Here is a 13,172-nt window from a genome sequence, read left to right as displayed (position 1 = left end):
GTGACTAGGACACTATGAAGGAAAAAGATATACCAATAAATATTATTTGCAATGTACAAAGGGCCAGGTTTAGAAAAAAGACAGTTATAGTCTATTTTTTTAATTATTATTTCTATTTATAAAATCCCATCTGCTACATTAGAGTGAACCATTTATAGTCAAACCTAATGCTGTAAACAATAGTGATGTTATTACTTAATTTTTGAGCAACATAAAATGAATTTGCCACTACAAGTATAAAACATACATACAGTAACTGCTACAAGAGTCTTTTTATTAGGTAATATTACAATTATTTGGTCTACAGCTATTGTGATTTTCTAAAGATGTTGAAAAAAATAAATAGATGTAGCCTCCTTGCAATATGACAACCTGAAGGTAGTCTGTACATTGTATGTGTATAGAACCCAGTATGACTTTTCATTTCCTACTTCAGTGAATCTGCTTACCCAAAGAGAAACACTCAAATACAAGCTATATTTCATTGCATCCCAAGCAACAGGGGTTTCATTTCTGGTGAAATAATTTCTAATGCCGCGTATACATGAGCGGAATGTCCAACAGAAAAAGTCCAACGGAATCAATTCCTATGGGGAAAACCACTCGTCTGTATGCTGTTCCGATGGACCAAAAACAACGCATGCTCTGAAGCAAGTACGGAAGCTATTGGCTTCTGGCTATTGAACTTCCTTTTTCTAGTCCCATTGTACGTGTTGTACATCACCGCGTTCTTGACGGTCGGACTTTGGTGTGATCGTGTGTACGCAAGACAGCTTCAGCGGAATTCCGTCTGAAAAAACATCAGAGTTTATTCCGACGGGAAAACCGGTTGTGTGTACAGGGCATAAAGTTCATCCTCACCTAAAGGGTGCATATAGTTCAGCTTCACTTACTACAAAACTGAAATTGGTTCAAGAGAGAATACAGTAATGCCAACTCCAACTGCTTCAGAGCAAAAAAAGTTGTAAATCTGTAAAAAAAAAATGGCTTTATTTATATAGTTCACCTGGAGTGGACTGCTTGTTTTTACAAACAAAATCTGAGTTTGACTTGAAATGCAATCACTGGACCCCATGACACGTAGGGGTTGATTTACTAAAACTGGAAAGTGCAAAATCTGTAGCAGCTCTACATAAAAACCAATCGGCTTCCAGGTTTTATTGTCAAAGCTTAATTGAATACGCTGAAGTTAGGAGCTGATTGGCTACCATGCACAGCTGAACCAGATTCTGAGTGCACCAGTTTTAGTAAGTTAACCCCATGGGAAATGTCACTAAAATTACTCACTTGGGTGATTTGAGGTCCCTATGAATGATCTTGTGCAGGTGGAGGTAGTTCATGCCACTAGCGATCCCAGTTGACCAGTCCACCAGGAGTCTTGGGGTTACCTTGCGCCCAGCCCTGAGTACCTCATAAAGCTGTCCATGGGCACAGTACTCCATAATAAGACAGTAACATGGGGCCTGTGTACAAACACCTCTGTGGAGAATTAAGAGAAAAGGTCAGTTGGCATCAAAGCTGTTGAGAAAAACTTCAAATTAAAAGCAGTGTTTAAATGTCTACATGTTCCTAAAAATTACATAAATAATATTTTATTATTCAATCCTAAATAAACATTTATGATTTATAAGAAAAGAAACAGAATAAGAAGAGCTTTTACAATGCATTTGGGAGAAACTCCACACTTTTTTATGGCTAGGAGTTCCCAGAACTGAAGTAGGGGGTGTTGTAATGCAATGCCACTATGAAATAACATTTTCTGTACTGGAGGGCTGCTTCTCTTATGTTTTTCATTGCTAAAAATGTTCACATTTGACTTTCATGTTCGGTAAAAGCAAACCTTTAATTTAAACCTACTAAACAATCACTTTCATGCATCTAGTACATTCAGGTGTCTGCAGGCAAGGTGAGCTCCCCAGGAACCCTAAAACACAGATTGCACTATTATATAAACTCTGGTTTCACCTAGAATGCTGGTGCTTGCCCCATTCTCTCTACCATTCCTCAATGATCAACAAGCACATGTGCATAGGCAAGTGCCAACTGAATGGATGAAGTCTACAATTTGCATTATACCCAGGTTTTGGGGTTTCCCATGCCCTCAGTGACAAAGTGGCACCTGTGGATAAGGCTGGTTGTTTAAAAGACTAAGAAAAAGACAGCTGAAGTTGGAAAGAGTACTCCAGGACACACTGTCACATTGAGAAATAAAAATGTATTTTATCATTGTGCTTCAATTTCTGCAATATAAAGCTCAGTTGGTTATTTCTTGTCCCTCGGGGCCCAGTAACCATGAGGCTCAATTCACACTAAAAATGGATGCGGCTGACAGCAGGGGTCCGGTGCATTCTCCGTTTCAGAGACAAATCAGGCCCAAGTTTTTGCCTAAATTTGGACCTGAAATTGAGCCAAAGACCCCTGTGCAATCCGCACCACGGCCAGCCCGGAGATGTGTGAACCAACTCCATTGAGAGCCGGTCACAATTTTCTGTCTTGCAAATTGAGAAAGCTTCTGACACAGATCACATGAATTTAAAAAAAAAACAGAGCATGGAATAACCAATGAGCCTTCAAGTAGACTAAGCATGAAGCCTGAAGGCAGGAGTATTTAGATTTATACCTCTTTGCCCCCCACACCCTCCCTACAATAAAAAAGAACAATATTTTTGTAGCCTGATAAAACAGGACTTGCAATAAAATACAGGAACAAAAATACAACAAAAATAGTCTTTGCGCTAGAAATGTCCAATCCAAAGTGACAACACACTGGCCAAGGAATCCCTTAATGAGAATGTTTAATTTGAAACAATCGGCCAGCATTATGCTCCTTGCAGCTCAGTGATCAATGGGAAATTGATAGCTGTGAAAACAAAAGGCAATACGAGCGCCCAGGCTCATGGTAGAATAACGTCATTTATTGGATATGAAAGAATAAAATCGATATAGTCACAAGTGAAGGTGAATAAATAGAGTCAAACATTTTCTCCAATAGAGAGCCTTAGCGAGGGACACATCTGTGCTACAGAGTAGATGAGAAGCTGGATGGATGGGCTGGCTCCACAGACACGGGCTCATCAAGCAGCTGCCAACAGGCCACGATAAGCCGATTTCTGACAAGAGACAACTGTGGGGCGCCTCCAACACTTGTCCCAGGGAGAGCTCTGGTGAAGCCAACTGACAGAGAATGCTGTAGTTGTCAGGATAACATATTTCGGAGGGCGTGGCCTCCTTCCTCAGATCCGCCCCTGTTATTCAGAGAGCCCTTTTGTAGCTGAAATTAATTGGCCTGGGTTTTTTTTAACCCTATAATCAACATTTTTTAAACTTCAACTGAAAAACATATGGGGGATAGTATGACAACTAGATTACATTTAAGAGCAGCATACATACAATATGCCTAAAATATAATTACAGGATCTAATCCTAAAATTAGTAACATTCCTTCTATGTTTAACATTTGACGTACCTTTAGGTGCAAAAACTCCAATTGCATGGCGTGTATATTCATAAAACACGGCCAGAAAGAATTTAAGGACTACATTGGAAAATCCTTTCAGATCAATTCATTTATCACATGTACGCAATATGTGGTGTACAGATTGAAATGCTCCTGCGGCCTATGCTATGTGGGTCGCACTCTCCGTACTATGCACACCCAATTCGGTGAACACAGGAGGTTCATCGAGAAGGGTGTCACCAAGCAGTGTGCTGCGCCACTTCAGCACTCACCATAGGGGTTGCCCTGGTGGTCTGGAGCTGTTTGGAATAGAGTCTATTTCAATGCAGCTACCGGAAGGCGAGGGGTTTTCGCAATGATGTCACCATGAAACCTTCTGATATATACCCTGAACTCTATCAGTCTGGGGGGACTCAACAAGGATTTGGAGGTTAGTACTATCATCTAATCACAACTAATCCCTTCTTTCCCATTTTCTTTTTTCACCCCTGCTTGCCAACAAATTTTGAGTCTGTTCTATTGTGCTGTAGGCAGACTAGTTTGGCTTGACACCAGGTACATTAGTTAGTGCTACTTATGTACTAGTACACATTTTTTTTATGGCATCATAGTGATGTCACTGGTACTTATATGGGGGGGGGGGGGGGCACTTTCATATGTTCATATGCATCCTATTGCATTGCATGGGTTTATTATCCCGTCCTTTAGCTTACAATCTCTTCCCCTGTTGGTGTCCAATGGTCTATCAGCATTGGTTTACTGATGGGTGGAGAAAAGGAAGGACCCATGTGTATGTTTGTGCGTGATGCGGATGTGTGTATACATGCGTAAATATGTATTTATGGGTGTACGCGTGTATATGCATATCTCTCTTTACAAATATCTAGCATATGTCAGGTATAAATATTTTTAACTATACCAATTATTATGGTTATCCTTTACCCTAACTCTAATCTTATTTTCTATTTTAATTTCATTCAGATTATTAGCAATTTTTTTCAGGTAATAAGTCTCCAATTAGTTTATAGTTTATAATAATTTCTATATGAAATAACGATAAGTATGTGCACTATTTTTATAACTACATTATTACCATATATGTCTTTATAGTATATTCGATAAATGGCTACAGTTTTTATTTTCAATTATTTTAAATCAATTGTATCCCAATACAACCTATCTTAAAGTTTTATTACTTTTCAACCAGTAAACTAACGTACAAAATACCCTCTATGAAACACTAGGGTTTAAAAAGCCAAAAGGAAAAATCATAATTAAGGAAACTAAAAAGTTATCTGATACAAATAATCAATGTATTAAAAAACACGATTTGATATATATACACATATATATATATATATATATATATATATCTCTCAAGATAATGATAATAGAGTTGACATGTGTGTGTATATATATTTTTTAGATTGTAAGCTCTAACGAGCAGGGCCCTCTGATTCCTCTTGTACCAAGTTGTAATGTAACTGTAATGTCTGCCCTCATGTTGTAAAGCGCTGCGCAAACTGTTGGCGCTATATAAAACCTATATAATAATAATAATATATGTGTACATATATATGCATGTATATAGAAAAAAAACAAGGAATGAATTATAGAACAATCTTAATACTATTTTCTACTTATCCAATTGTATTTAAATGCATAATTTATTATTATATATAATTATCTTTTATCTCTAATTTAATTGTATTGCCAAAGGGAAAAAAATAAAAAAAATATAAATAATATATACATGTGTAATTATATCTTAGGCATATTGTATGTATGTTGCTCTTAAATGTAATCTAGTTGTCATACTATCCCCCATATGTTTTTCAGCTGAAGTTTGATTAACTTTGATTATCTTTGATTATAAGGTTAAAGAACCCAGGCCAATTCATTTCAGCTACAAAAGGACTCTCTGAATAACAGGGAGCGGATCTGAGGAAGGAGGCCACACCCTCCAAAACATGTTATCCTGACAACTACAGTGTTCTCTGTCAGTTGGCTTCACCAGAGCTCTCCTGTTGGAGGTGACCCACAGCCCTCTCCTGACCAGTCGTCTCTTTAGTTAGTGAGCGGCTCACGGCCTGTCGGCAGATGCTTGATGAGCATCGACTCTGAAGCACGGATGTGTCCCTCACGAAGGCTCTCTATTGGAGAAACTGTTCGACACTGTTTATTCACCTTCATTTGTGAGTGTATCAATTCTATTCTTTTATATCCAATAAAATACGTTATTGCACCATGAGCCTGTGTGCTTGTATTCCCTTTTGTTTTCAATAAAATGCAAGGTCTGCTTTTTAGGTTGAGCCCTCTCCTCCTGTAGGAGTATTTGAGTACAAGTGCTACCTAACAGTATTTGAAAAATTAACCGGAAAAAAATGTACTGTAAAAAAAAAAAAAAAGTTAGATTAGATACTTAATGCCTTCCGTGTTGCAAGGTCCGGTATCACTAACCCTTCAAGCTAGCTTCCTGGGGAACAAGGATAACCCTATACCTTGCGAGTAGGCACTCCAGTCCATTAAAAGAGTGCCTTCTCGCAAGGTTTTTGGCTGCTCTGCATTTCCCAGGTTTTCATTGAAAAAAATGTGTTAGTGTCCTTATTTTTAAGCAGATATTGCTGAAGCAAGTAAGCTCTAGATGCTATTTTTACAATGCAAATCAAGAGTTCTTACAGTTTACCTTGTAATTTCTGTTATTAAATTTTAACCTGTCATTTCCTAATGAATACAAAGCTGACACCCTTCAGATAAACTGGTATTCCTTTAATCAGTATGATGGAGGAGATGATGGTGCAGTGTGCATCTGCATAAAGTATCTCCTGAACATTCCAAATTGCCAGCCTTCCTTACCTTAAATGAACTGCACTGAGCTTGTTGTTTACTGTACAGACCAAAAAAAAAATGCAGATAACAGGGATACCAAGAGATAGGAAAGCAATGACTGAAACGAATGCAAACTGTGAAAAGGACTACAGAGCAAATGTAAGTGAAAAGGAAAAAAAGCAAAACGGCTGAGGAATGACAAGCATATACTGGATAATGTATATCCTACTGAAAATGATATGGTCTATAGAGTTTATTAAGGAATTCTGTTTTTATACAGTATACATATATGCAGAGAAATGCGAAGTGTATTTAAAAAGTTCAGTGTACTCTATGGAAGTCATAATACCTTTAGATATACAGACTGTGAAAATGGACATTGACTTATAACATTGACCCTAACAGATACAACTGACATATTGGTAGGCATACAGTGACAGGTGGGTGATAGGTGGGGCCCAACTTGACAGTATGGTTTATTGACTGTGTATCTGCAGTGTAAGATCATCTAAGGCACTGTGTCTAAGACTGCTGTTGGTGATATCACTCTGTCACTGTTCTCCTAAGGGTTTGCTGGGAAAGTAACTTTACCTGAGGACCTGCAGTACATGCATCTTCCTGCTTCTGCCTAATCCACTATATTAATCTGTGCTTTCTGCACATCTCCTACTGCTTCTTGATCATTACCTCATTAGTCATCAGATCACCAGTTAACAGGGGGCAGCGCCGACATGAGGCAAAGCTCTGCCTCTCTACCAAAATGTAAATTGAAAGAAAATGAAAGTGCTAAAAAATAAAACTAGATAAATCAAACACCAGAATTGGCAGAGAATCCTCAAAATGCCTGCCCTGATTCAGGACAACACTGGGGTCAGAGTGATCATATAAAAAGTATGTGCAGGTACCTCTACATGGTACTGCTGCAGCCTAGTCTGTACTTTTGCAGAACAGACATGTTTGGTTTAAAGGGAAAAAGAGTATCTTTGATGTTTTTTATTTCAACAAGAGATGATGTTGATCTAATTTTTCATATGTAAGTTAGGGAGCTTTTCACAGAACAGCTTCACTTCAGGGGAATGACTTATAAAATGGCATCTACTTAAATTACTGATGAAAAAATTATTGGTCCTCAGCCCTAGCACTACTAAATTTAGGAGTTTAGCAATGGGCGAGAGAATACCACGCTATTGCCACACACATTCTCTTGGCAGCCAGAACCACGACTGTTAGAAATTGGAAATCCCAACTGTCCCCTATTCCTTCAGAGGCACTCTTTGGCCAGAACTAACTTCTCTTATAAAAAGGCCCTTGCCATTAGTAACAATTCATACTCAACCTTCTCAAAGGTTTGGCAACCTAAAGCCGCGTACACACGGGCGGACTGTCTGGCCAACTTAGTCCGTCGAAACACATTTCAGCGGACAGTCCGCTCGTGTGTGGGCTTCAGCGGACTTTTTCAGCGTGCAGTCTGGCGTACTAAGTATTTCGGAATTTCCGTAATATTGTCCGTCGTACTTTGGTTTCAGCGGACAACCCGCTCGTGAGTAGGCTAGTTCGAGGGACTAAGTATGGCGCATGCTCAGAAAGGATTTACATGGCGAAAGGTTGCATTGCTGTGTATTGGACTTCCTATTTCTAGTCCCGTCGTACGTGCTGTACACGTCATTGCGCAAACTTTCGACGGACTGTTTTGCATCCGTGTGTGGTCAAGTCCGTTCATTCGAAAGTAGGACGGACTGTCCGTCGGATTGTCTGACGGACTAAGTTGGCCATACAGTCCGCCCGTGTGTACGCGGCTTTAGATAGAGTGGAGTTTTGCTGATGAAAACCTAAAATTAAGATTACAGAATCTCCTGGTCTCATGGATGCACTGTTACCAATCTGAAACTATCTAATGATACAAATGAGCTGTGTAGTATTGTTTTGTTTCTGTTTATTGTTTTGCTTTCTTTATACTCTTTTGTACTACATATGGAGCCTAGGCACCTTGGCATCTGTGTATGCAATGTCTTTTGTACTTGGTAAACGTCCTAATGAAAATGTTATTGACGAAAAAATGATTGGTAAATTTAAACAAAATGGAGACAAAGTAATGTAGTTTTCAGCAATATTTATTTTACTTATTTATAAAGAACCCATGTATTCCATTTAGCTTTAGTAAGAACATGGCACCATTCACATTCTTGCAGTTCTTGCTCCAGTGGAGCTGGTAATCTAAGGTTAATTATGTTAATGAAACCGTCACAGTCCATGTATACTAGAGAAGGTTTAGGCAGAATCCATTACCATATCAGTATGTTTTTAGATTGTGGAAAGGAACCGAAGAACACAGGGTAAACCCATACAAACGGCAAGAAAACATACAAACACCACTAAGACAGTGTTCTGTGTGAAATACAAGCCAGCAGCCTAGCACAGCAAAGTATCTGTGCTAATACACCAATGTATATCAGAGAAATCTACCAAGAATGGCATGCCATATTATCCTGCGCACCATTTTTATTGGTTTTGTCAGAAACAAAATACAAGTTAGAAAAATTACATTTATAGTGTGTAAAAAGTACGTGTATTGTGTACAGTTAAAATGTAGGACAACAGTGGCAGTCAGTAGAAGCAGAAACAGCTCAGATGGTATATTTTCAAAGGAGCAGCAATATGTTCGAATGTTGAGAACCTGATTTCAGTGGAGAAAGGAAGGAAATAAGGAGGGGTAAAAAATAGTGTAGCGCTTATAAAGTGAATATGTGTAGAAAAGATGATCATATAACAAAGATCATATAAATGTGTAAATTAACAAAATAAAGTCCAAAGAATAGGTGTAAGCTTCCTGTGGAAAGACCGGCACAATGGTAGTCAGACCGTATCGCAATACGGGGCAGATCCTATTAAACGGATATGTCCATGTGCAACAGCTTGTCTGGAGACATTGGAAAGGAATAGATGGATACTTCTTACCAGAAATGTTGGACTCACACAGTCGTATGACGGTTGAGTCAATAAGGCTTGGGGTCACAATCTAGGACCGAGGGGTGGATCGGAGGAGGTTCGTCAGCCTGGTGGGGAGACTCCAAAGGGCCGTATATCCAATCATGAATCTCACCGATGGAACTTCAAAGTGGTTAGGAAATCCAACTCAGGTAAGGCACGCTGCACTCCGATACTCCGGATACCCCAAAATAAAGGGGAAGATGTTTGAAGGGTTTAAACCAAAAGAGAAAAAAGAAAGAAAAAGCTCCACATGGTGCGGGTCAGGCGATAAAAAGGATAATTTATTAAAAGTCAAGAGTGTAACCAATGACTTAGTGATCACAAAGCAGTAAGGTAAAAGTAAAAAATAAAATAAAAGTAAAAGCAATGTGGGGTGCCAACAGCTAGCCCGACGCGTTTCGACACATATGTCTTCGACTGGGGCATGCCCCAGTCGAAGACATATGTGTCGAAACGCGTCGGGCTAGCTGTTGGCACCCCACATTGCTTTTACTTTTATTTTATTTTTTACTTTTACCTTACTGCTTTGTGATCACTAAGTCATTGGTTACACTCTTGACTTTTAATAAATTATCCTTTTTATCGCCTGACCCGCACCATGTGGAGCTTTTTCTTTCTTTTTTCTCTTTTGGTTTAAACCCTTCAAACATCTTCCCCTTTATTTTGGGGTATCCGGAGTATCGGAGTGCAGCGTGCCTTACCTGAGTTGGATTTCCTAACCACTTTGAAGTTCCATCGGTGAGATTCATGATTGGATATACGGCCCTTTGGAGTCTCCCCACCAGGCTGACGAACCTCCTCCGATCCACCCCTCGGTCCTAGATTGTGACCCCAAGCCTTATTGACTCAACCGTCATACGACTGTGTGAGTCCAACATTTCTGGTAAGAAGTATCCATCTATTCCTTTCCAATGTCTCCAGACAAGCTGTTGCACATGGACATATCCGTTTAATAGGATCTGCCCCGTATTGCGATACGGTCTGACTACCATTGTGCCGGTCTTTCCACAGGAAGCTTACACCTATTCTTTGGACTTTATTTTGTTAATTTACACATTTATATGATCTTTGTTATATGATCATCTTTTCTACACATATTCACTTTATAAGCGCTACACTATTTTTTACCACTGCTTGTTGAACTTTGTTTGTTTGAGTGTTGGCTGCTGTGCTCTTTTACCTATATCTGATTTTAGCGCAGTGTTTTCCCCTATCCCCAGGAAATAAGGAGGGAAGGAAGAAAGGAAGGAAAAGGGTCTGGGGAAGAACAAGTGACTAGAAGAAGGGTGGGGGCTAGAGGAAAGAATGGGAAAGATGCGGCCTACTGGGTGTCAGGCTTATCCCTCTGCCCTAAATATGTAGGGTGTTTTGGTCAAAGACTTTAGCATGCAAATAGTCAATCAAAAGGTTACCAGGTTTTTAGGAACCTTTTGTAAATGTCATTTAGCATAAATGTAAGCCTTTCATTGACAAACACACCATTGAGCCTCTGTCTGACTTCCTGAAAGCTGAGAGTGGAATGCCTTCACAATCTAGTGATTGTGTGGCAGGTTGGTCGAAGAAGGACATTTGGTCTCAGAATTATTGAGGGATGAGAGTCATTTGTTTAAGAGGACTTCCCATGGGTTCCTCTTCAGGTTGCAATGTAAGAGATCTGAGAAGGTTGTAAACTAAATCCAAAGTTTTTGATTTGGGGGTGTATACTGCAACCCTGTCTGAACATTGTAAGGAAGTTAATCAGAGCCTTGTGAGAGAGTAAAGACCAAAGTGATTGGGTCATTATATGTGAGTGAAAATAGCGGGTTATTAGTATATCTACCAGAGGAAGGTGAGACAATATACTGTAGTGTCAGAACTATTGATTTTAAAAGGATAAATTTAGTAGGCCAAAATCATATTATTTTACATATGTTTTTTGTGGACATGAGAGGAGCCATTTTGTGATTTTTTCTTCTTCTCCTCTTAAGGTTAAAGAGGAAGTAAACCCATCAGGGTTTTACTTGCTATTTGTTTCCCTGAAAAGGTAAAGCATAATGGCTTCTATGCATCGTGTGAGTTTGAAGGTCTATTTCTTTGAGAAGAAATCACACATGTTGAATCAACATCTGGTTTGTTTTCATGTAAAGCAACGGAAAGCTATTTACTAAGCCGTCATAAAGTGTTAAGACATGGTATTTTTGTAACAAGTGCTTGTGGTAAAATTTCACATCATTTGTATCACCCATATAATTCATATGTGAAGTTATATTCTTTGTATTATCACCATTTATATTTGATATTATTTTGCACTGAATTTTAGTTAATAAGTATATATATATTTTAGCACACCAATTTATTCAATTTGTCTTCAAACTAGCATGGATAAACTAATTTGAAATCATTTGGTTGAATTGTGGAAAGATGTGAAAATCTCCTGAACCATAGATTTTTGCATAATTCCATAAACATAATACTGTTCATTTTTCAGTATAAACATCTGACAGTAGGTTTGCTAGGGAACTTAAAGTTTTACTAAGCCCACATCATAAAAAACTATCAATAAATGCTGTTTTACATGCTTTTCATACTCACTATGAGATTTGTTTTCTGTATTCTGCAAAAAAACTGGTTGTTCCTGCTGCTCTCTATCTTCACCTTCTCTTCATGTCCGCATTTCAGCTAGGGATTTTGCTGCTGTGATGGCAACTCTGCGCATGCTAATTTTTCAGTGACTATACCCACTGTGTGTATATATCTATATAGATATATACACATAGTATATAGTCATTGTACTCATAATATATATATATATATATATATATATATATATATATATATATATATATATATATATATACACACACACACATACTATATATAAAGGGGGCAGACTTGATGGACCACTTTGTATATAATCATTGATTTAAGATCAATGATCGGTCATTGTACAGATCATTGATCCCTATGACTGGTTTTGCCCAGCACAATCACAGAGGTTAATACTATCAAGATCTACAGAAGACCTTTTAGTGGATACGAAAGCGCAGAGCAGAGCACATAAAAAAGACAAAATGGTCCATCAAGTCTGTATATATATATATATATATATATATATATATATATACGTATACATATACATACACACATACTATATATAAAGGGGGCAGACTTGATGAACCACTTTGTATTTTTTCTGTACTCTACTCTGCGCTTTCGTATCCACTAAAAGGTCTTCTGTAGATCTCATCTCGTTAGTATTAACCTCTGTGATTGTGCTGGGCAAAACCAGTCATAGGGTTCAATGATCTATACAATCACACATGGAATCTATATCCTCAGTTAAAGTGTTACTAAACCCAGGACCCTACATTCACTATATCTATTCTTCCACAGTACACAGAACATGAAAATGCAATTATTTTACTAAATATATGCTGCTAAATACCTTTTCTCATCAGCAGTATATAGCACTCTTATGACTTCTATCAATGTCTGGTTAAAGCTTGTAGGAGTTTTCATTCTCCTTTAACTGTCCTATGAAGCTGCTGGCTCCCTCTGTCTGCACAGTGCTGATTGGCACTGTGCTGATCACATGCACCTTCCCAAGAAAAAATCTCTAGCAATACACATCAAACTGAGCCTTTGCACAGCACTCCCAAGGCTCTGTCCTATCCACAGATGGATCGGAGACTGTGGAAGCAGGGGAGGATCAAAGAAGACAATACCAAACAGCCTTTTTACACAATGCATAGGATTAACTCCTTAGGTTCCACAGTGAGTATAACCAGCATGCTTCACTGAATATACAGGTTGATTTTACTGTTGTGGGTTTAGTAACACTTTTTTTTTTATAAAATTCTTTTTATTGAGGTTTGGGTTTAGTAACACTTTAATATGTTTTATACCAGAACAAACATTC

At 38.4% G+C, this 13,172-nt stretch overlaps 1 protein-coding gene across 4 annotated transcripts in view; it reads right to left on the bottom strand.

Annotated features, from left to right (window-relative positions):
- The window catches only part of MAP3K13 (mitogen-activated protein kinase kinase kinase 13), a 230,377-nt gene that overhangs the window by 46,830 nt on the left and 170,375 nt on the right, over window positions 1-13,172 (bottom strand). For all 4 annotated transcript variants that reach the window (XM_077448443.1, XM_077448442.1, XM_077448441.1 and 1 more), the window contains 2 exons: window positions 1,288-1,479; window positions 1-12 (listed from right to left, as the gene is read on the bottom strand). The exon at window positions 1-12 is cut by the window's left edge and continues 147 nt beyond it. In XM_077448443.1, coding sequence (XP_077304569.1) covers window positions 1-12; window positions 1,288-1,479 — 204 coding nt within the window. The remainder of the gene's footprint in view (window positions 13-1,287; window positions 1,480-13,172) is intronic.

The sequence above is a fragment of the Lithobates pipiens genome, unplaced genomic scaffold, assembly GCF_037356315.1.
Source record: "Lithobates pipiens isolate NorthernLeopardFrog02 unplaced genomic scaffold, aLitPip1_a1.2 Scaffold_22, whole genome shotgun sequence".
In the NCBI taxonomy this organism is placed as follows: domain Eukaryota; kingdom Metazoa; phylum Chordata; class Amphibia; order Anura; family Ranidae; genus Lithobates; species Lithobates pipiens.
Note: the sequence above shows the minus strand (reverse complement) of the source record. Positions and strands in the feature narration are given on the sequence as shown.